The 24,724-nt window shown below is 37.3% G+C and overlaps 1 protein-coding gene across 1 annotated transcript in view; it reads right to left on the bottom strand.

Annotated features, from left to right (window-relative positions):
* The window catches only part of CYLC1 (cylicin 1), a 42,484-nt gene extending 18,042 nt beyond the window's left edge, over positions 1–24,442 (bottom strand). The window contains exon 1 of the mRNA XM_032251390.1: positions 24,390–24,442. Within this exon, the coding sequence (XP_032107281.1) occupies positions 24,390–24,406 (17 nt within the window). The 5' untranslated portion in view covers positions 24,407–24,442. The remainder of the gene's footprint in view (positions 1–24,389) is intronic.
* Between the last annotated feature and the right edge of the window lie 282 nt (positions 24,443–24,724).

The raw sequence follows: 24,724 nt of genomic DNA, 5'->3' as shown, positions 1-24,724 counted from the left end.
ATCTGTTGGAGGGGTTAGGGAAGGATGGCGGTGGGTAGGGAGGGTTAACATAGGGGGAAATGCCAGATATAGGTAATGATGGGATGGAGGCAGCAAACCACCTTGACATGTAGGTACCTATGCAACAATCCTGAATGATCTGCACATGTACCCCAGAACCTAAAGTACAAAGTACAATATAAAAAGAGAGAGTCTTTCTACAATCTCTAAACAAAAACAAAAACAAAACAAACAAAAATAAACCACTGACTTATTTAGGAAGGCTTTTGGAGACATTAATCAATAAAATATCTAGTCCAGTGACATGAAAGTGAAGGTAAACGTCAGAATTAATTTGGAAATTTTAAAAACATAAACACATCTGAGAACTGCTCCCAGAACCATGAATCAAAATTTCTGGGCTGAGTAAATCAAATCTGTATTGTAAAACTTCCCTAAGTGACTTTGATACTCAGCTCTGTTTAAGAACCACTGCTCTGGATTGTTACGCAAAAGAAAACTTTATAGATGTCTGAAATAGTTCAAGTTTGTGCTTTTGCTTTTTCCAAAGGCAATTGATCAATGACCTATTTGTCTGTAGTGAAACCACTTAATTCACTAGAGCAGCTAGAAAATGATACGACCTGCATCCCTGGAAGCCACTTAATTCAATAGAGCAGCTAGAAAATGGTATGACCCAGCATGTCAGTTTAGAAGTCTGACATACTGACTTGATCACTGCTTTTATACTCTAAGAAAAAGACTTTGCACCTGCATAGATTTTTTACTTCCTTCCCACTATCTAAAGAAACATTTTCTAAACTTCTTTTTTCAAAGATTTTATCAGAAGACAATTTTGAACACATCAACTTACTATGTGTTGAATAGTTCATACTCTATTGTAATCATATATATTATAAATTATATATTAAAATAGAAAATTTCAAAATATAAAGTAAAACATGTAAATTCAAGTTTTAATAACTTATTTCTACACTTCAATTAATTGTCTTGCACATACATCTCACTTTGGATATCACTAGAAAAGACAACAAAGAACCAGTGGGAAAAGGGACAATTTACCCAAATATTATGAAATGCCTACTTTATATAGACAATATTTCAGTCTCAAATTATTGGAAATTCAAGCATAGTTAAACTTCTGAGCAGTTTTCTTCATTTCCAAAGAGTGGTCTTAGTTATTATTTATGTTATAAATAAATATGTGCATACAACTTTGATTATAGGTGGAGGTAACTTGTCTTTTGAGATAAAGGAGAAAATTAGTTATAGGAGCCAAAAAGTGTAACTACACATTTAAAGTTATAAAACAAAGTAACTGCCAACTCAAGATTTTTTAACACAACACAAATATCCTTTAAAATTAAGATAAAAGAAATGCGTTTGTTTGTTTTTTACTTTCATTTTAGGTTAATGGATACATGTCCAGGTTTGCTATACAGGTAAGCTCGTGTCATAAGGGGATGCTATATAGATTATTTTATCACCCATATACAAAGTGTAGTACTCAATAGTTTTTTTTTTTTTTTTGATCCTCTCTCTCTTCCCTCCCTCCACACACTAATAGGCTCCAGAGTCTGTTGTTCTGCTCTGTTTTCATGAGTTATCATTTAGTTTCCACTTAAATGAGAGAACATGCAATATTTGGTTTCCTGTTTCTTTGTTAGTTAGCTAAGGATAATGGCCCACAGCTCCATTTATGTTTCCACAAAATATATGATCTCATTCCTTTTTTTATGGCTGCATAGTATTCCATGCTGTATATGTACCATATTTTCTATATGCAGTCTACCATTTATGGGCATCTAGGTTGATTCCATGGTTTTGCTATTGTGAATAGTGCTGCACGTGTCCTTAAGGTAGAATATTTATATTCCTGTGGGTATAAAACCAGTAATGGGATGCAGAGTTGAATGGTAGCTCTGTTTTTAGCTTTTTGAGGAATTGCTGCACTGCATTCCACAATGATTGAAGTAATTTACAATCCCACCAACAGTGTATAACCATTCCCTTTTTCACAACCTCATCACTGTCTGCTGTTTCTGCTATTTTTTGACATTTTAGTAGCCATTCTGACTGGTGTGAGATGGTATCTTTTTGTGGTTTTCGTTTGCCTTTCTCTAATGACCAATGATGTTGAGCTTTTTTCATATGCTTGTTGGCTGCTTGGATGTCTTTTTGAGAAATGTCTGTTTATGTCCTTTGCCCACTTTTAAGTGAGGTTGTTTGTTTTTTTCTTGTATATTTGTTGAAGTTCCTTTTAGATGCTGGATATTGGACTATTGTCCATACATCACAAACATTTTCTCCTATTCTTAAGGTTGCCTGTTTACTCTGTTGATAGTCTATTTTGCTGTGCAGAAGCCTTTTAATTTTTTCAAAGCAATTGTGGTTTTGCCATTAGTTTAAATGTCTCATTTTGTCATTGCTAATAGGTCTCATTCATCAGGTTTTGCTTTGGTTGTTATTGCTTTTGGCATGTTTGTCATGAAATCTTTGCCAGTTAATATAACCAAAACGGTATTGCCTAGGTTGCCTTTCAGGGTTTTCATGGTTTTGGGTTTCACATTTAAAGCTTTAATTCATCTTGAGTTGATTTTTTATATGGTGTAAGAAAGAGGTGCAGTTCCAATCTTCAATACCTAGTTTATTGAGAATTTTTAACATGAAGGGATGTTACATTTTATTGAAAGCTTTGGTGCATCTATTGAGATAATCATGTGGTTTTTGTCTTTATCTCTGTTTCTGTGATGAATCACATTTGTTAATTTGCAGATGTTGAACCAACTTTACATCCCAGTGATGAAGCCTACTTAATTATGGTGGACTAGATTTTTTGACATGCTGCTGGATTTAGTTTGCGAGTTATTTTATTTTATTATTTTTATAATGTTTGCATCAATGCTTATCAAGAATATTGGCCTGAAGTTTTCTATTTCTGTTGTGTCTCTTCCAGGTTTTGGTATCAGGATGATTCTGGCCTTATAGAATGAGTTGAGGAAAAGTCCCTCCTCAGTTTTTTAGAATACTTTCAGTAGGAAAGGTTCCAGTTCTTTGTACATCTGGTTGACTATGGCTATGAATCCATCTGGTTCTGGTTTTTTATGGTTGATAGACTATTAAAAACTCAGTTTCAGAAATTGTTGGTGGTCTTTTATAGGAATCTATATTTTTCTTGTTCAGTCTTGGGAGAGTGTATGTGTTCAGGAATTTATCCATCTCTTCTATGTTTTCTCGTTTCTGTTCATAGAGGTGTTTGTAGTAGTTTCTGACTTAAAATTCTGTGGCATTAGCGGTACTATCTCCTTTGTCATTTTAGCTGTGTTTATTTGGATCTCATATTTTTTCTCCTTTATTAGTCTAGATAGCAGCCTAACTATGCTATTAAGTTTTTGAAAAAATTTTTGGATTTATTGATCTTTTCAATGGTTTTTCACGTGTCGATTTCCTTCAGCTCAGTCACAAGTTTGGCTATTTCTTATCTTTTGCTAGCTTTGCTTTTTGTTTACTCTTGCTCCTCCAATTCTTTCATTTGTGATAGTAGGTTATTAATTTGATATCACTTTTTACTTTTTAATGTGGGTGTTCAGTGCTATACATTTCCCTTGTTACATTGCTTTAGCTGTGTCTAAGAGATTCTGATACGTTGTATTTTCATTCCTACTAGTTTCTAAAACTTATTTATTTCTGTCTTAATTTCATTATTTACCCAAAACTCATTCAGGACCATATGGTTTTATTTCCATGTAATTGCATGGCTTTGAGCATACAATTACATGGAAGATAGTCTTGACATCTATATTTTTATTGTGCTGAGGTCTGAGAGTGTTTTTGGAATAATTTGGTCATTTGCACTTGCTAAAGATTGTTTTATGTCTAATTTTGTGGTCAATTTTACACTCTATGCCATGTCACAATTAGAAGTATGTACGTTATGTTGTTTTTGGTTGGAGAGTTCTGTAGAGGTCTGTCAGATCCATTAGGTCCAATGCTGACTTCATGTCCTAAATATTTTTGTTAATTTTCTGACTCAATGATCTGTCTAATACTGATAGTGGAGTGTTGAAGTCTTCCCTAATTTTTGTATGCGAGTCTAAATCTCTTTGTAGGTCTCTAAAACCTTGCTTTATGAATCTGGGTGCTCTTGTGCTGGATACACACACACACAGACACACACACACACACACACACACACACATATATGATATTTAGGTCTTCTTGTTGAATAGAACTTCTTACCATTATAAAATGCTTTTTTAAAATTTCTATTTTATTTAATTTAATTCCAGTATACATGTGCAGAATGTGCAAGTTCGTTACACAGGTGAACATGTCCCAAGGTGGTTTGGGCACCTATCAACCCATCACCTAGGTATTAATCCCAAGATGCATTAGCTATTTTTTTCTGGTACTTTCCCTTCTGTCACCCAGACAGGCCCCAGTATGTGTTCTTCCTCTCCCTGTGTCCATGCATTCTCATTGTTCTTCTCCCACTTATCAGTGAGAACATGTAATGTTTGGTTTTCTGTTTCTGCATTAGTTTGGTGAGCATAACATCTTCCAGCTCCATTATGTCTTGCAAAGGGCAGGATCTCATTTCTTTTTATGTCTACATAATATTTCATGGTCTATATGTACCACATTTTCTTTATCCAGTTGATCATTTATGGACATTTGAGTATATTCCATGTCTTTTCTATTGTGAATAGTTCTGCAGTGAACATATGCTTGCATGTATCTTTATAATAGAATGATTTATATTCCTTTGGATATATACCCAGTAATGAGATCAATACGTCAATTTGTATTTCTTTATCTAGGTCTTTGAAGAATCGCCACACTGTTTTCTGTGATGGATGAACTAATTACATTCCCACCAACAGAGTAAAAACATTCCTATTTCTCCATAGTCTCACCAGCATCTATTGTTTATTGACCTTTTAATGATTACCATACTGACTGGCATGAGATGGTATCTCACTGTGGTTTTTATTTGCATTTCTCTAATGGTCAGAGATGTTGAGCTTTGTTTCATGTGTTTACTGACTGCATAAATGTCTCCTTTTGAGATGTGCTTATTCATATTCTTTCTCCGTTTTTTAACGTTTTTTTTTTGTTTGTTTGTTTGTTTGTTTTGTTTTTTCTCTTAAACCTGTTCCAGTTTTTTGTAGATTCTGGATATTTGACCTTTGTTAGATGGATAGATTGCAGAAATTTTCTCCCATTATGTAGATTATCTGTCCACTCTGATGATAATTTCTTTTGCTGTGCAGAAGCTCTTTAGTTTAACTAGATCTCTACAACTAATTTTTGCTTTAATTGCAATTGCTTTTGTAGTTTTTGTCATGAAATATTTGCCTGTGCCTATGTCCCAAATGTTATTGTCCTAATTTTCCTCCAAGGTTTTTACAGTTTTGGGTTTTACATTTAAGTCTTCAATCTATCTTTAGTTAATTTTTACATAGTGTATGGCAGAGATCCAATTTCAATTCTCTGTATATGGCTAGCCAGTTATCCCAGCACAATTTATTAAATAAGGACCCCTTTCCCCATTTCTTGTTTTTGTCTGGTTTCTTGAACATCAGATGTGTGATCTTATTTCTGAGTTCTCTTTTCTGTCCCATTGGTCTATGTGTCTGTATTTTCACCAGTACCATGCTGTTTTGGTTACTATAGTCTTGTAGTGTAGTTTGAAGTCTGATAGCATGATGCCTCCAGCTTTTTTCTTTTTGCTTAGGATTTCCTTGGCTATCTGGACTTTTTTTTTTTTCCATACAGATTTTAAAACCATATTGAGATACCATCTCACACCAGTTAAAATGGCAATCATTAAAAAATCAGAAGACAACAGATGCTGGAGAAGATGTGGAGAAACAGGACTGCTTTCACACAGTTGGTGCGAGTGTAAATTAGTTCAACCATTGTGGAACACAGTATGGCAATTCCTCAAGGATCTAGAAGTAGAAATATCACTTGACCCAGCAATCCTATTACTGGGTATATACCCAAACAATTATAAATCATTTTATTATAAAGACACATGCACATGTATGTTTATTGTATCACTGTTCATAATAGCAAAGACTTGGAACCAACTCAAATGCCCATCAATGCTAGACTGGATAAAGAAAATGTGGCAAATATACACCATGGAATATTATGCAGCCATAAAAAAGGATAAGTTCATGTCCTTTGCAGGCACATGGATAAAGCTGGAAACCATCATTATAGCAAACTGACACAAGAACAGAAAACGAAACACCACATGTTCTCATTCATAAGTGGCTGTTGAACAATGAGAACATATGGACACGGGGAGGGAAACATCACACACCTATTTTGGGGTGTGGGGCTAGGGCAGGGACAGCAGCGGGTGGGTGGATAGAAGAGGGATAGAATTAGGAGAAATACCTAATGTAGATGATAGGGTGATGGATGCAGCAAACCACCATTACATGTGTATACTTACGTAACTAACCTGCATGTTCTGCACATGTATCCCAGAACATATATATATATATATGTATATATGTATATATGTATGTATATATATATGTATATATGTATGTATATATATATATATATATATATATATATCAGTGGAGATATAGAAAATTGGAATAACAAAATTTGACATACTATAAATACACTGGGCAATAAAGCAAGTCACAACAAGTATCAAAGTATTGAGATTATATGGCATATGATTGCAGGCCTGCCCCAGTAAAACCGAGCACCTTGCTGGACCCCATGGCCCTAGGCTCCAGGCAAGCCTGGCAGACTCTGGCTCCAGGCTTGCCCCCACTATAGACAAAGTTAATACCTGCAGCCTCCAGGCCAGCACCCATGAATTGAGCATCCAGGCCTATCTCAGTGCCAGACTAGCCCCCAGAGCTCTGGCTTGTTCCATAGACTCAGATTACAGCCCTGCTCAAAGCTCCAGTCCTGTCCTACTACCAAGCTGACTCCCACAGCTCTAGTTGCTAGGCTGGCACTTGAAGACCCCAAGTTCAGGCAGCCCCTACAGCCTTAGGCATCAGACCAGACTGCCAATAGAAGATTGCCCACATAGACCAAATTTCAGGACTGCCCGAGCCCTAAGATTGGCCCCCACAGTCCTAAAATACAGGCTGGCACTTGCAGACCCAAGCTCTACACCAGCCACCATGCTCTCAGGCCCCTGCTAGGCACCCATGGACCTGGTGGGCACTCGAGGTTGGCCCCAGCACACAAGCTTAAGACCTGCTCAGTGCCAGGTTGACCTTTGTGTCCCCAGGCTTCTAACTAGACTCTGATAACCCACACTCCAGCAGACTCAGGGTCCAGAAACAACCCAGAAGATTCCAGTACTAGGTCAGTCTTCATGGACTCAGGCACCAGAGCTGCTCCTGTGGAACAAGGTTCCAGTCTGGCCCCCATGGACTGAGGCTCCAGGTCAGCCCTCACAGATAAAGGCCCAAGTCTTGCCCCTGAACATGTAGTTTCCAGTAAAATTGAGAACCAGGACAGCCCTTGAAGCTGCAGACCAACATGTGTCTACCCAACCTCCAGCTTCATCTCAGCAACTAGTTGGTACTTGCAGACCTCAGATCCACACTGGCCTGCATTACTTGAGGCAACAGGCTAGCCCTTACAGATACAGCCTTCAGTCTTGCTCTTACAAAAATAACCTCTATGTTTACCCAATACCAGGCTAGTTTTTAGGCCCAAGATTCCAAACTGATCCTTATGGCTACAGGCTCTAATCAAGCCCTTAAAGACCTTTCCTCCAGGTTCATCCCACAGACCTAGGCTCCAGACTGAGCCTCCTATCCCAGGATCCAGGTATTCTCTAGCACCAGGCTAGTCCAAGGTGTTAAGACATTCCCAATGACTCCAGGTCTGTTCCAGCAGACTCAGAGTCCAGGCACACTCCAGTAGATCCTGGTGCCTTTCTGCCATCCACAGGCCCAGGACCCAGGCCTAACCCCATATTCTCAAGCTCCAGGCCCACCCTGGTGTAGGCTAGCCCCATGGACTCAGTCTCCAGGCCCATCCACATGAGCCCAAGCACCAGAACAAACACACCACCTGGCCAATTCCTGTGGACTCAATCGTGGACCCAGGCTTCAGGCTAGCTTTCATGATTCATGTTCTAGGCCCCACTCTTTGTTGCCAGGCACCAGGCCTACCCACCTGCTCATCTAGAAACAAGTACAGTCTGACTGAGTATCCCAGCACTAGGCCCACCTGTAAACCAAGCCAGATTTCTTTCCCACAATCTCTGGATAAGATTACTGGTGAAGGGTGTTCCCTTCTGTAGCAAATTTGTAAAGACTGAAAAAAGTGCATACTTCTTCAAATGTGCATACATCAATGCATGGCCACAAATATTATCAATAATCCGGAAAACATAGAACCACCAAAGGAACAACATAAAAGACCAGTAACCCACCCAAGGGAAATGGATATTTTAAAACTTCCTGACAATGATTTCAAAATAATCACCTTGAAGTAACTCAGTGTGCTACAAGAAAATACAGATACTCATATAAACAAAGCCACGAAAATAACACACAAAGAAAATGGAAAGTTCAACAAAGAGATAGAAACTATAAAAAAAGAACCAAACAGAATTCCTGGTGCTAAAGAACATAATGATTAAACTGACTAATTTCATAGAAAGGGAGCTTCAACAGCAGACTCAGCCAAGCAGAAAAAGAATCAGTGAACTTATGAGTAAAGAAAGTTTTCTTAAAAATTACCAACAACTGAAAAAGAGATAAGAAAGACTACAGGAATTAGAGGAACACGGTTAAACAAACCTACACACACACACGTGTGTGTGTGTGTGTGAGTGTGTGTGTGTGTATATATATATATATATATATATATATATATATATATATATAATGGGTTTCCCAGAAGGAGTAGAGAAAGAGAAAAGAATCAAAAGCTTATGTAAAAAATAATAGAAAACTTCCCAAATCTGGAAAAGAAAATGAGTATTCAAATCTATGAAGCCCAAACAACCTAGAAGAGATTAAATATAAAGCAAACTTTATTAGGACACATTATAAGCAAGTTCAAAAAGTCAAAGACAAAAAGAAAAAAATGACAGGACAAGGAGAAAATAAACTTGTCACATACAAGGGAACCTCATAAGGCTATTAGTAGATTTCTCAGCATATGTAAAAACTACAGTAGTCTCCCATTATCCACAGTTTTATCTTCCACAGTTTCAGTTAGCCACAATGAACCATGATTAGAAAATAGGTGAGTACAGTACAATAATATATTTTGGAAGGTCAGGGGAGATAGAGACAGTTCGAAAGAGAAAGAGAGAGGGGCCACATTCACATAACTTTTATTGCAGTATATTATAATTGTTCTATTTTATTATTAGTTATTGCTGTTAATCTGTTTCTGTGCCTGTTACAAATTAAACTTTATCATAGGTAAGTATATGTGCATATACATATATACATATATATATATATATATAGTGTGTAGTGAACACTATATATATACACATATATATGTGTATATATATGGCGGTTTCATATATATAGTGTTCACTACTATATATATACGCACACATATGTACTATAGCATATATATAGTGTTCACTACTATCTTCAGATTCAGGCTTCTATAGGGAACCTTGGTGCATATTCCCCACAGATAAGGGGAAGCCACAATAAATCACAATAAAAGTTAAAAAATATTTTGACAAATATTTTGAATATAATAAAGAAAACTGATATTTACAAACTTGTGCTACTCTAATTCCTATTCAGATAAAATATTATAACCTTCAGTTTATATATCAGAAAAGAAGAGGGGCTGAAAGTCTATGACTTATGTATCCACTAAAGGAGCTAAACATAGAGCAACAAATTAAAGCCAAAATGTTAGTACGAATACAAAATAACAAATATAAGAGTAAAAATTAAAGAGAAGACAATAGCTTTATGCCAATTAATTTGAAAATTTAGATAAAATAGACAAATTCCTTGGGGAAAAACACATGAAAAGTTAAGTGGAAGGAAATAGAATACACTAAAGATGTTGACTCACTAATTAAAAACTTACCGGCACAGTGAACTCCAGGTCCAAATGTCTTCATTGATCATTTCTTCCATATTCCTAAAAAAATTGTTTACAAATTCATTCAAAGAGTAGAAAAGGAGGCAACATTTATAAATTTTTTATGAAGTGAGCATAACCTAGCTACCAACACCTGGCAAGGTCTTTAATTCAAAGTAAAATTATAGGCCTACATCTTTCATAAACCTTCATGCCAAAATTCTTTTTTCTTTTCTTTTTTTTTTTTTTTTGAGACAGGGTGTCTTTCTGTAACCCAAGCTGGAGTGCAGTGGCATGATGATGGCTCACTGCAACTCCTTTAACTCCTGGGCTCAAGTGATCCTCCTGCCTAACACTCCCCAAATAGCTAGGAGTACAGGTGTACACTTCAATACCTGGCTGATTTTTATTTTATTTTTTTATTTTTTTGTAAAGATAGAGTCTGACTATGTTGTCTAGCCTGGTCTCAAATTATTGGCCTCAGGCAACCCTCCAATCTTGGCCTCCCAAGGCATTGGGATTACTAGCATGAGCCACTGTGTCCAGCTGATGCCAAAATCTTTAAACATTTTTGGAAAATTTAATAAATAGAAAGGATATTATATGATGACCTAGTGGAGCTTATTTCAGGTTGTTTTAACATACGAAATTGACTACATTGAGACAGTAAAGAAAAAAACTATATGATTATCTCAACATGTAGAAAAAATATTTGATAATATCTATCACTTATTTACAATAAATTTTTAGCAAACACAGAATAGTTAAGAACTACCTTAATCTATAAATGGGAATCTAAAGAAAACCTGCAACAAATGTATTACCCTATAGCGAAAAGTTGGAAATTTTTTCCTGACCTCAGAAACAAGAAAAGGATGTTCACTAGTATAATTTTAATTGAACATGGTAATGGAAATATCAGTGCAATAAGAAGAAAGATAAGGCAAGTAAAAATAAGTTAAAATCATCAAAAGAGGAAAAGAACAAATAAAACTGTCATTATTTAAGGGGAACGTGACTGTTTACTGAGAAAATTCAAAATATCTACAGAGGCACTATCAAAAGTAATAAGTGAATTTAGTAAGATTATGAAAGACAAAAGATAAAATGTAATAATAGCCATTCTGACTGGTGTGAGACTATCTCATTGTGGTTTTCATTTGCATTTCTCCATTGATCAGTGATGTTGAGCTTTTGACTCTTACTAAAAATTCAGAAAATAACAGATGCTGGCAAAGTTGCAGAGAAAAAAAATGCTTATAGACTGTTGATGGGAGTATAAATTAGTCCAACCATTGTGAAAAAAATGTGGCAATTCATCAAAGTCCTGGAGGAAGAAATATAATTTGACCCAACAATCACATTACTGAGTACATACCCAAAGGAATATAAATCATTCTATTATAAAGATAAGTGCACACTTATGTTCATTGCAACACTATTCACAATAGCAAGGAGATGGAATAAACCCAAATGCTCATTAATGGTAGATTGCATAAAGAAAATGTGGTACATATCCACTATGGAATACTATGCAGCCACTAAAAGGAATGAGATCATGTCCTTTTCAGGGCTATGGATGGCTTTGGAAGCTATTCTCCTCAGCATATTAAAGCAGGTACAGAAAACCAAACACTGCATGTTCTCACTTATAAATGGAAGCTGAATGATACAAACACATGGGCACATAGAGTGGAACAACACATACCGGGGTCTATCAGAGGGTGGAGAGTAAAGGGTAAGAGGAAGGAAAGAATCATATAAAAATGACTAATGGGGAGGTGAGACGATCCAAGATGGCCATTTAGGAACAGCTCAGGATTGCAGCTCCCAGTGAAAGCGCAGAGGGTGAGTGGACGCCAGGTTGTTATTGCCCACAGACTAGGAAATTCCCGGGCAGAGGAGCTCCACGGTCGCCAGCACGGCTGTTTCGGCCAGCGCAGCTGTGCCGGCCAGCGCGGCTGCTGTGCCCCACGTGGCTGCTTTATCGGCGCCCCGGAGCCGCGGTTCTCCATACAAAATATACCGGTCCGGGGCCGGGCGCGGTGGCTCAAGCCTGTAATCCCAGCACTTTGGGAGGCCGAGGCGGGTGGATCACGAGGTCAAGAGATCGAGACCAACCTGGTCAACATGGTGAAACCCCGTCTCTACTAAAAATACAAAAAATTAGCTGGGCATGGTGGCGCGTGCCTGTAATCCCAGCTACTCAGGAGGCTGAGGCAGGAGAATTGCCTGAACCCAGGAGGCGGAGGTTGCGGTGAGCCGAGATCACGCCATTGCACTCCAGCCTGGGTAACAAGAGCGAAACCCCGTCTCAAAAAAAAAAAAAAAAATACACCGGTCCGGGTGCCCTTTCGGCTGGTGATTGGAGCCACGGGAAATCGCCCATTCGCCGGTTCAAAAAGGGGACTGAGCAGAGAACCAGGACAGTAGATTCCAGGGCAAAAAAAAAAAAAAAAAAAAGCGACACAAACCTCAGTGCCGCTGTTTAAGCCAGTGCAGTGACTGGCCGCAGGGGAAAACAAACAGACCCCGGTGCCTCTTCAACAGGCGACTGGAACACCAACTTAAAAAAGGCTCTGAGGCAGGGAGCCAGGCGATCAGGCTCGGCTGTCCCCACCCCCACAAAAGAACAGCAACCAGAAACTCTGGATTGAGACTTTCACAGCAAGCGTAGTTGAACCGGGACGGTCCAGCTCTGTGGGGGAGGGGCGTCTGCCATTACCTAGGCAGCCGGCCGTTGCCAAGGCAACCCGCCATTGCTGGGGCAGCCCGACGTTGCCAAGGCAACCCGCCACAGCAAAGAGACTCCACCTCAACAGAGGCAGGCCATCATCCCCAAAGCAGTTCTAAGTACACCCATATAAACAGGACTGCAGGGAAGTTCACTCGGCAGCGGGGCAGAGCCCACAGCAGCCCAGCAAAGCTGCTATAGGCCGACAGTGACTAGGCTGCCTCCTTGCTGGGCTGGGCAGGTCTGAAGGAAAAAAAAAAAAAAAAAAAAAGAAGGCGGCAGCTTAACGGAAACTCATAAATAAAGCCCCAAATCCCTGGTACAGAGCACCTGGGAACAAAAAGCAGTTTATGAGTTCTGCTGCAGCAGACCTAAAAGTACCTGCCCAGCAGCTCTGAATGAACAACAACAGAGCTCACAGCTCACCATTTGAACTCCTATAAAGAAGAGACTGTCTCCTCAAGCAGCTCCCTAACTCCTATATATCCAAAAAGACAACTCATAAAAGAGGGATCAGATTGACAATAGGCGGGTATCCTTCTGGGACAAAGATAGCAGAAGAAGAAAACTGGTAACAACCCTTGCTGTTCAGCAGCTGCTGCAGGTGAACCCCAGGCAAGCAGGACCTGGAGTGAACCTCAGCAGACCTACAGCAGAGGGGCCAGACTGTCAGAAGGAAAACCAAGAAACAGACATAACCTCATCATCAACAAACAGAACGTCAATCAGAAAGATTTGAGACCCAATCTGAAAACCAGCAACTACAAAGTCGACAGGTGGATAAATCCTTAAAGATGGGAAGAAACCAGCACAGAAAGGATGAAAACACCCGAAACCAGAACACCTCTCCTCCTAAAAGGGATCACAACTCCTCACCAGCAAGGGAACAAGGTTGGATGGAGAATGAGTGTGATGAAATGACAGAATCAGAATTCAGAAGGTGGGTAGTAAGAAACTTCTGTGAACTTAAAGAACATGTTCTAACCAAATGCAAAGAAACTAAGAACCTTGAAAAAAGATTTGATGAAATGCTAACGAGAATGGACAAAATTGAAAGGAATATAAGTGAATTGATGGAGCTGAAAAACACAACACGAGAACTTCGTGAAGCATGCACAAGTATCAACAGCCGAATTGACCAAGCAGAAGAAATGATATCAGAGGTCGAAGATCAACTCAATGAACTAAAACGGGAAGGCAAGACTGGAGAAAAAAGGGTAAAAAGGAATGAACAAAGTCTCCAAGAAATGTGGGACTATGTGAAAAGACCTAACCTACCTTGGATAGGTGTACCCGAATGCGACGAAGTGAATGAATCCAAGTTGGAAAATACTCTTCAGGATATTATCCAGGAAAACTTCCCCAACCTAGCAAGGCAGGCAAACATTCAAGTCCAGGAAATACAGAGAACACCACAAAGATATTCATCAAGAAGAGCAACCCCAAGGCACAAAATCATCAGATTCACCAGGGTTGAAATGAAGGAGAAAATACTAAGGGCAGCGAGAGAGAAAGGTCGGGTTACCCATAAAGGGAAGCCCATCAGATTCACAGCAGATCTCTCAGCAGAAACCCTACAAGCCAGAAGAGAGTGGGGGCCAATATTCAACATCCTTAAAGAAAAGAACTTTCAACCCCGAATCTCCTATCCAGCCAAACTAAGCTTCATAAGTGAAGGAAAAATAAAATCCTTCGGGAACATTTTGTCCTCAGAGATTTTGTCACCACCAGGCCAGCTCTACAAGAGCTCCTGAAAGAGGCTCTACACATATAAAGGAACAACAAGTACCAGCTCAACTAAAGGGCAAAACACCCAGCTAGCACCAAAATGGCAGTATCAAATTCACACATAACAATATTAACCATAAATGTAAATAGACTAAATGCCCCAATCAAAAGACACAGACTGGCAAATTGGATAAAAAGACAAAACCCATCGGTGTGCTGTATCCAGGAAACCCATCTCACATGCAAGGATACACAAAGGCTCAAAATAAAGGGATGGAGGAAGATTTACCAAGCAAATGGAGAGCAAAAAAAAGCAGGAGTTGCAATTCTCATCTCTGATAAATTAGACTTTAAAGCAACAAAGATCATAAGAGACAAAGAGGGACATTACATAATGGTAAAAGGATCAATGCAACAAGAAGAGCTAACGATCCTAAATATATACGCACCCAATACAGGAGCACCCAGATACATAAGGCAAGTTCTTAATGACTTACAAAGAGACTTAGACTCCCACACAATAATAGTGGGAGACTTTAACACTCCATTGTCAATATTAGACAGATCAACCAGACAGAAAATTAACAAGGATATCCAGGACTTGAACTCAGACCTGGACCAAGCAAACCTAATAGACATTTACAGAACTCTCCACCCCAAATCCACAGAATATACATTCTTCTCAGAACCAAATCACACCTACTCTAAAATTGACCACATAATTGGCAGTTAATCACTCCTCAGCAAATGCAAAAGAACGGAAATCGTAACAAACAGTCTCTCAGACCACAGTGCAATCAAGTTAGAACTCAGAATTCAAAAACCAACCCAGAACCGCAGAGCTTCATGGAAACTGAACAACTTGCTCTTGAATGTTGACTGGATAAACAATGAAATAAAGACAGAAATAAAGATGTTCTTCGAAACCAACCAGAATGAAGACAAAACATACCAGAATCTCTGGGACACATTTAAAGCAGTCTCTAGAGGAAAATATATAGCAATAAGTGCCCACATGAGAAGCAAGGAGAGATCAAAAATTGACACCCTATCGTCAAAACTGAAAGAGCTAGAGGAGCAAGATCAAAAAAACTCAAAGTCTAGCAGAAGACAAGAAATAGCTAAGATCAGAGCAGAACTGAAGGAGATAGAGACACAAAAAACCGTTCAAAAAATCAATAAACACAGGAGCTGTTTTTTTGAAAAGATCAACAAAATAGACAGACCACTAGCCAGATTAATAAAAAAGGAAAGAGAGAATAACCAAATAGATACAATAAAAAACGATAAAGGGGATATCACCACAGATTCCACAGAAATTCAAACCATCATCAGAGATTATTACAAACAACTCTATGCACACAATCTAATAAACCTGGAAGAAATGGATAAATTCCTGGACACTTGCCTACTGCCAAGCCTAAACCAGGAAGAAGCCGAAACCCTGAACAGACCCATAACAAGGTCTGAAGTTGAGGCAGCAATTAAGAGCTTACCACCCAAAAAAAGCCCAGGTCCAGATGGGTTCACAGCTGAATTCTACCAGACATACAAAGAGGAGCTGGTGCCATTTCTTCTGAAACTATTCCAAACAATACAAAAAGAGGGAATTCTTCCCAAATCATTTTATGAGACCAACATCATCCTGATTCCAAAACCCGGCAGAGACTCAACAAGAAAAGAAAACTGCAGGCCAATATCCATGATGAACATAGATGCAAAAATCTTCAATAAAATACTGACAAGCCGATTGCAACAGCACATCAAAAAGCTTATCCACCATGATCAAGTAGGCTTCATCCCGGGGATGCAAGGCTGGTTCAACATACGCAAGTCTATAAACGTAATTCACCACATAAACAGAACCAAAGACAAAAACCACATGATTATCTCAATTGATGCAGAGAAGGCCTTTGACAAAATTCAACAGCCCTTTATGCTAAAAACACTCAATAAGCTAGGTATCAATGGAACGTATCTCAAAATAATAAAAGCTATTTATGATAAACCAACAGCCAATATCATACTGAATGGGCAAAAACTGGAAGCATTCCCCTTGAAATGTGGCACCAGACAAGGATGCCCTCTCTCACCACTGCTATTCAATATAGTATTAGAAGTTCTAGCCAGAACAATCAGACAAGAAAAAGAAATAAAGGGCATTCAAATAGGAAAGGAGGAAGTCAAATTGTCTCTATTTGCAGACGACATGATTGTATATCTAGAAGACCCAATTGTCTCCACCCCAAACCTCCTGAAACTGATAAGCAACTTCAGCAAAGTCTCAGGATACAAAATCAATGTGAAAAAATCACATGCATTCCTATACACCAATAACAGACTTAAAGAGAGCCAAATCAAGAACAAACTTCCATTCACAATTGCCACAAAGAGAATAAAATACCTAGGAATACAACTAACAAGGAACGTAAAGAACCTCTTCAAGGAGAACCACAAGCCACTGCTCAACGAAATAAGAGAGGACACAAACAGATGGAGCAACATTCCATGTTCACGGTTAGGAAGAATCAATATCGTGAAAACGGCCATACTGCCCAAAGTAATTTACACATTCAATGCTATCCCCATCAAGCTACCAATGACCTTCTTCACAGAACTGGAAAAAACCACCTTAAACTTCATATGGAACCAAAAGAGAGCCCGCATAGCCAAGTCAATTCTAAGCAAAAAGGACAAAGCGGGGGGCATCACACTACCAGACTTCAAACTATACTACAAGGCTACAGTAATCAAAACAGCATGGTACTGGTACCAAAACAGAGATATAGACCAATGGAACAGAACAGAGGTCTTGGAGGCAACACAACATATCTACAACCATCTGATCTTTGACAAACCAGACAATAACAAGCAATGGGGAAAGGATTCCCTGTTCAATAAATGGTGATGGGAAAGCTGGTTAGCCATGTGCAGAAAGCAGAAACTGGACCCCTTCCTGACACCTTACACTAAAATTAACTCCAGATGGATTAAAGACTTAAACATAAGACCTAACACCATAAAAACCCTAGAAGAAAATCTAGGCAAAACCATTCAGGACGTAGGTGTAGGCAAGGACTTCAAGACCAAAACACCAAAAGCATTGACAACAAAAGCCAAAATAGACAAATGGGACCTAATCAAACTCCACAGCTTCTGCACAGCAAAAGAAACAATCATTAGAGTGAATCAGCAACCAACAGATTGGGAAAAAATTTTTGCAGTTTACCCATCTGACAAAGGGCTGATATCCAAAATTTACAAAGAACTAAAACAGATTTACAAGAAAAAAACTAACAAGCCCATTCAAAAGTGGGCAAAGGATATGAACAGACACTTTACAAAAGAAGACATACATGAGGCCAACAAACATATGAAAAAATGCTCATCATCACTGGTCATTAGAAAAATGCAAATCAAAACTACATTGAGATACCATCTCACGCCACTTAGAATGGCGATCATTAAAAAATCTGGAGACAACAGATGCTGGAGAGGATGTGGAGAAATAGGAACACTTTTGCACTGTTGGTGGGAGTGTAAATTAGTTCAACCATTGTGGAAGACAGTGTGGCGATTCCTCAAGGACCTAGAAATAGAAATTCCATTTGACCCAGCAATCCCATTATTGGGTATATATCCAAAGGATTACAAATCGTTCTACTATAAGGACATGTGCACATGAATGTTCATTGCAGCACTGTTTACAATAGCAAAGACCTGTAACCAACCCAAATGCCCATCGACGATAGAATGGATAGGGAAAATGTGGCACATGTACACCATGGAATATTATGCAGCCATCAAAAATGATGAGTTTGGGTCCTTTGTAGGGACATGGGTCAACCTAGAAACCATCATTCTCAGCAAACTGACAGAAGAGCAGAAGATCAAACACCGCATGTTCTCACTCATAGGCGGGTGTTGAACAATGAGAACACATGGACACAGGGAGGGGAGCACTACACACTGGGGTCAGTTGGGAGGAAATAGGGGAGGGACGGTGAGGGGTGGGAAGCTGGGGAGAGATAGCAAGGGGAGAAATGCCAGATGTAGGTGATGGGGAGGAAGGCAGCAAATCACATTGCCACGTGTGTTCCTATGCAACAATTTTGCATGTTCTTCACATGTACCCCAAAACCTAAAATGCAAAAAAATAAATAAATGGGGAAAAAAATGACTAATAGGTACCAGGCTTAATACCTGAGTGATTAATCTGTACAGTGAACCCTCATGACACAAGTTTACCTGTATATGAAATGTGCGCTTGTACTCCTCAGCTTTAAAAGATAACAAAAAGATGTAATTACCTGTCTTTATACCAGTGAAATAATTAGAAAATCTTTTAGTAATACCCTTTATACAATCAAATAAAAATAACAAATACCTAGAAATAAATATAAAAATATATATGTACAATAGCTTTATACTGAATAGTAGAAACTAATATTAAGATAAATTTTAAAAGATACACAAATAGATATCTACACCATGTTAGAATTTGAAAGGCTCAGTAATAGAAACTATAGCAATTATCTCCAACTTGATGTATTAATTCAATGCATTCCCAGTAAATTTATAAATGTTTTTCTGATTATTGTCTATAATTCTACCTTTTATATGGAAATAAAGGATTCAAGAATATACAAGACAATTTGGAAGTAAAATAATGTGATATATAATGCCACATATTAATACACCAAGTTAGTTTAGAGTGACAGTAATTAAGATAATGAAATACAGACACAAAGACAACTGATAGAGTGGAATGAAAAGAAAAATAAGAGACCTATATAGATACAGTCATACAAATTATACCAAAAGTTTCATGCACTGGGGAAAAATGGTGTTTTCATAAATGATTTTAATCAGTTAAGTATCTACAAGGGAAAAAATGTGATCTTTGACCACCGTTTCACAATAAGTACCAGAATCACTCTCAAATAGACTGAAGACCTAAAGCTGAACAACACAATAATAAAACTTTCAGGAGATAACAGAGGACAATATCTGAATGATATAAAGTAGACAACTATTTATTAAACTGGGCATAAAATCTATAACCATAATGAAATAGCATGATATATTAAGCTTCCATTATCTAGTTATTACAAACTGTACCAGCTTTCCCTTCTCTGATAATGAAAACAAAAAATAAATAAATAGAAGAAAATATACATCTCTGAACATCATGACAAAGATTCTTTAGAGAAATAGTATGGCTATGACAACAATATAAATAATGAACAATATTTTCATTGTGCTTTTATAGTGTTTCAGTGTTCAAAGTAAACTTTCAAATATGCTATCGTGTTTAACAGAGTTGAATAATTATATTTGATTGATTTGATCTGGAGTGAAGTCCTGCTCTTAAAATCTTTTATTCCTTTTCAGTTTATGCACTCCCTACTTTAAATCTACTATTTATAAACATAGGTTTCTTCTTGTCCTATTTTTTTTTGCTCCATTTATGTTTAATTCATCACTTTTCTTTAAATTCTATTTCCTGATAATTGAATTAACCCTCAAAATAGGCAATAAATTATGCTGCAGTTTTCGCTAAATTATTCATTCAACTCTTAAATATTAAGTACTGCTGAAGGCTGAAAAATTAAAAATATTCATACTTTAATTTCTAGAACCTGGGCATGTTATCTTATATGGCAAAAGGGACTTTGCATTAGTGGTTAAATTGAGAATCTTGAGACTGGGAGGTTATTCTGCATTGTTCAAGAGGGCAAAAATTGTAATTACCAAAATTGTTATAAGAGGGAGAAAAGAGGGTCAGAGGAGGAGAAGCAAAGTGATTATGAAAGCAGAGACTGGAGTGATGCAATTTGAAGGAGGAAGAAGGGGGACAAGCCAAAAATTATGAATAGCCACTGAAAGCTAAAAAAGACAAGGAAATAGATTTTCCCCTCAGACTTTAGAAGAAATCACCCTTGTTAACCCTTTGATTTTAGCCCAGTGAATTAGATTTTATATTTCTGACCTCCAGAACTATAAAACTGTGTTGTTTAAGCTACTATGTTTGTGACAATTTTCCACAACAACAATAGAAAATCAATACAAATGTTGGTACCAGGGGTGGTTGTTGCTGTAACATATATTTAAAGATGTAGAAGTGGCTTTGGAACTGGGCATTGGGAAGAGGTTACAATAATTTTGAGAAATGTGATAGAAAAAGCCTAGATTGCATTGAATAAAACTCCAAGAAAATATGGATGCAGCTGAACTGTTTTCTACAGTTATGTGAAGAACAGAACTTAAGTGATGAACTGGGATATTCAGTTGAGGAAATTATCAGGTAAAGCATTGAATGTGTGATGCAGTTTCTCTTTGCTGCCTATAATAAAATGAGAAGGAACATGAATATAATTAACAAAAGAATTGCCATGGAAACAATCACCAGAACTTAATTATTTGGGAAATTCTCACTTTAAGTAGATTTTAAAAGATGTTAAATTATCCACCATACACAGGCATTCAATTTTTCAATTAATATCTAGTTTAGAAAGAGACTGTTAATTGGAGAATAGGAAGTGGAGATAACTAATATAAATAATTCTTTCCAAGAGCTTTACTATGTAAAGCTTACAGAAAATGAGGTGCCAACTGGAAGAAGCTCTGAAGGAAAAGGGACTTTTTAAGTGGAAAAGGGATTTTTTAAGTGGTACAAGTTACTACTTTCTTTGAACACTGGTGGGACAAAATCTGCAAAGAGTAAAGAAAAAATGATGATATAGAAGAAAATGAGTTAACAAAAAGGCTATATGCATAAATAGTAAATAAAATCCAATGCTGTGTTATGAGTTAAATTATGTCCCCAAAATTTATATTCAAGTTCTAACATCTGGTACTTGTGAATATTACTTTATTTGGAATTGGATCTTTGCAGATATAATCAAACAAAAATGAGATCATATTGAATTAAGTTGTGTCCTAAGCTAGTGATGAGTGTTCTCATAAGAAAAAAAAATCATTTTCTTATAAGAACAAAGGGAGAAATAGACATAGACAAAAGGTAGATGTCATGTAATAATGGAGGCAGAGATTGGTGTAATGCATCTACAAGCCATAAAATACCAGGTACTGCCAAAAACTGCCAGAAAGTAGGAGAGCGAGGCATGGAACAGAGCGTCCCTTAGAACCTCCAGAATAAGTCAATACTGCTGACACCTTGATTTTGGACTTGTACTCTCCAGAACTGTGAGACAATATATGATAGTTTAAACCACTCAGTTTCTGGTAGTTCTTACAGGAGCCTTAGGAAGCTAATATGCCTAGTTAGAGGAGTTAGATCATAGCAAGAAGAAAGCATCTGCTCTATCAGGATGGATGGCGGAGTATTGGAGTAAAGATGAATGCAGACTTGCATATTTTCTTGTGGAGAAATGTAATTGCCAGGTAGCATTAATGGCCCACTTGAAATTTGTCATTTTATATTTAAATTGAAGATAATTATTATGGGTACACATTTTTTTTTCTCATGCATATTTATCTTGCAAAGGTGTGTGGCATAATTAGAGGTTTAAATTTATTAAAAATTAAGTTTTGTATTCGGCAGAAATGTCAAAAAGGAGAGTAGGGTAAAGGGAGCTGAGGATGTATGCAAGGAAATATTTGTGCTAAATCGCCGTGAACCTGTAAAAATCTAAGATAGATGAGGATTTATGATGGGCAACAAGAAAAGCCACAAGCAGGTCCTTAGCCAGTGACAGGGAAAAGGTAGTAGAATCAGTGGTTAGTCTTAGAGGTGGAAGAATTGTTGGAATGGGGTTTTTATAGGTACCTGAGGTATCAGTTGGAGAGCGAAATGCTTGAAGTTGAGATTCTGGAGGGATATGTGCAAGTGTAAACCAGTAAAGTAGGATGTAAGATAAAATAACTGAAGAAGAAAAAGTCATATAATTAAAATTTTAGATATAAGATTGATCATCTAATAGTAAAATTACCAGGAATTAAGACAAAGGTACTTTTGCAGAAAGTGATAGCCAGATGGAAAATCATCACGAAATGGAGTACTAGGAGTCAGATGATGAATAAGACAAGAAAGATCACAGGTGATATAAGCTGATGAAATGAGATTCAAAGTTGGCTATTTTTGGAAAAAAAGAGAATGACCTGGAAGTAGCATTGAGGAAGAAAGCAGACATCTACTGCATTTTTAGGTTCAGTGGTAGGATAGGGTGTAGGAAGAAAAACATCATCCCTTCTTGAAGGCTGTAGGAAAAGCAATGAATTTGAAAGAGAGTTGGGTTTAACATACAGCAAGAGGACAGAGTTATCATTCAGGTAGGTGGCAGAGGAGGACATCAGGATGTTGCTGATGACAGGGAGTTTCAAAGACATAATGCCTAATGGTGACATAAACCTGAGGTCATTGTGACCTAAGAGGGATGATCAGATGTAGGCAGCATCAAACTAGAAATGTCTGCAAAAGCGCTAGTGACTTGAGAAGCCCAATTTGGGGAGCCCAATTTTAATTTCTAGATCAAATCACTCTCTTTCTTTCAAACTTTCTTTAATTTTCATTTTCTAAAAGTAATACACACTAATAGAAAAATATGAACATTGCAGACATGTATCATTTAAAGAGGGAAAATGTCTGTAATTCCTTTTTGTGAATAATTCTCCAAAATTTGAATTTCTGAGTCAAATATTTTCTAGATTTTCTTTTTATTATTGAGGTTGTGCACTTTTTAATGTTTACTGGAAATTAATTTTTTTCTATAAATTGACTAATCATATATCCCATATTTTTATTCCACATTAATTGTATTTTTCTTATAGACTTTACAAGCATTTTGTATTAGGTTGTATCATAAGAAATTTCTGGTTTCGTCGGTCAAACTTTTTTATTATTGGCAATATTATATAGTTAAACTTAATATACATAGGATATTATCTGATAGATGTAAGTTAGCATAGGTTACATTATCTTAATTTTTAAATTACATTCAGCAATATTCTTTAAAAGGAGATTGACTTTTAAAATAAAAACAACACTACAGCAACTAAAGGCGTCAGAATAACAGTGTAATCCCATATGAATACTTTATCTTCTACTTAATGATGCCTTTAAAAATAAACATACTATACTTTATTGGAAATAATAATCTTTTCATCAGAAAAATAGAATGGTCTAATTTTGCTTACACACACAATTAAGTTTACCAAACTAGCATACAAAGTCTTACTACGTTGTATCCTGCTTTATTTATTTATTATTATTTTTTTTTTTGAGACGGAGTTTCGCTCTTGTTACCCAGGCTGGATTGCAATGGCGCGATCTCGGCTCACCACAACCTCCGCCTCCTGGGTTCAGGCAATTCTCCTGCCTCAGTCTCCTGAGTAGCTGGGATTACAGGCATGCGCCACCATGCCCAGCTAATTTTTTGTAGTTTTAGTAGAGACGGGGTTTCATCATGTTGACCAGGATGGTCTCGATCTCTTGACCTCGTGATCCACCCGCCTCGGCCTCCCAAAGTGCTGGGATTACAGGCTTGAGCCACCGCGCCCGGCCTCCTGCTTTATATTTTAAAGTGACTTCACATAAGTTTATTCTTTCCATGATTCCTAAAACAAGATGTAGTTGTAAGAAACTGAGACCCAGAGAGATAAAATAGTCAAGATTCACAGCTATTTTGTTAAAAAAAAGATTGTACTAGTGAAATTTCAAAGCAAAACATCTAATATATTAATGAAAATTTCATATCTCTGTTTAAAATACAAATTCTAACTTATAAATAAAATGGCTATGAAAGAAACATCCTTCACAGTTAAACATATACATTTGTAGCCATATTGAGCACATTGGTTACTTAAAATACTGAAAAATATTAAAAAGAGGACTTACAAGCTTGGAAGAGACATTTCCCCTGCCTATATGTTGCCTGGACTTGAGCATAGCAACCTGAAACTGGTGAGTGATGTTGAGTGATGACGTCATAAAGGGATTGTAAACAAAAGAAATTTAAAGGGGAAAGGCACAGTAGTCATATGTTAAAGTGCACAGGGGCTTTTGAAATTTATTCTTAAATTTTGGGTGTATTCACACTCAATTTTTTAAAATTTGAACTGAATTAGTTAAGTATTCATTGACTGAATCTACCTGGTTGGTTTATTAAATATTTAATTATTTCATATCAGCCTATTTTAACACTTGCTTTGAATGTGCTTGTGTGCACACAG

Source organism: Sapajus apella, unplaced genomic scaffold (genome assembly GCF_009761245.1).
Source record: "Sapajus apella isolate SASKATOON/1434 unplaced genomic scaffold, GSC_monkey_1.0 scaffold75, whole genome shotgun sequence".
NCBI classification, from domain to species: domain Eukaryota; kingdom Metazoa; phylum Chordata; class Mammalia; order Primates; family Cebidae; genus Sapajus; species Sapajus apella.
This window is presented reverse-complemented; position numbering and strand designations above follow the sequence as displayed.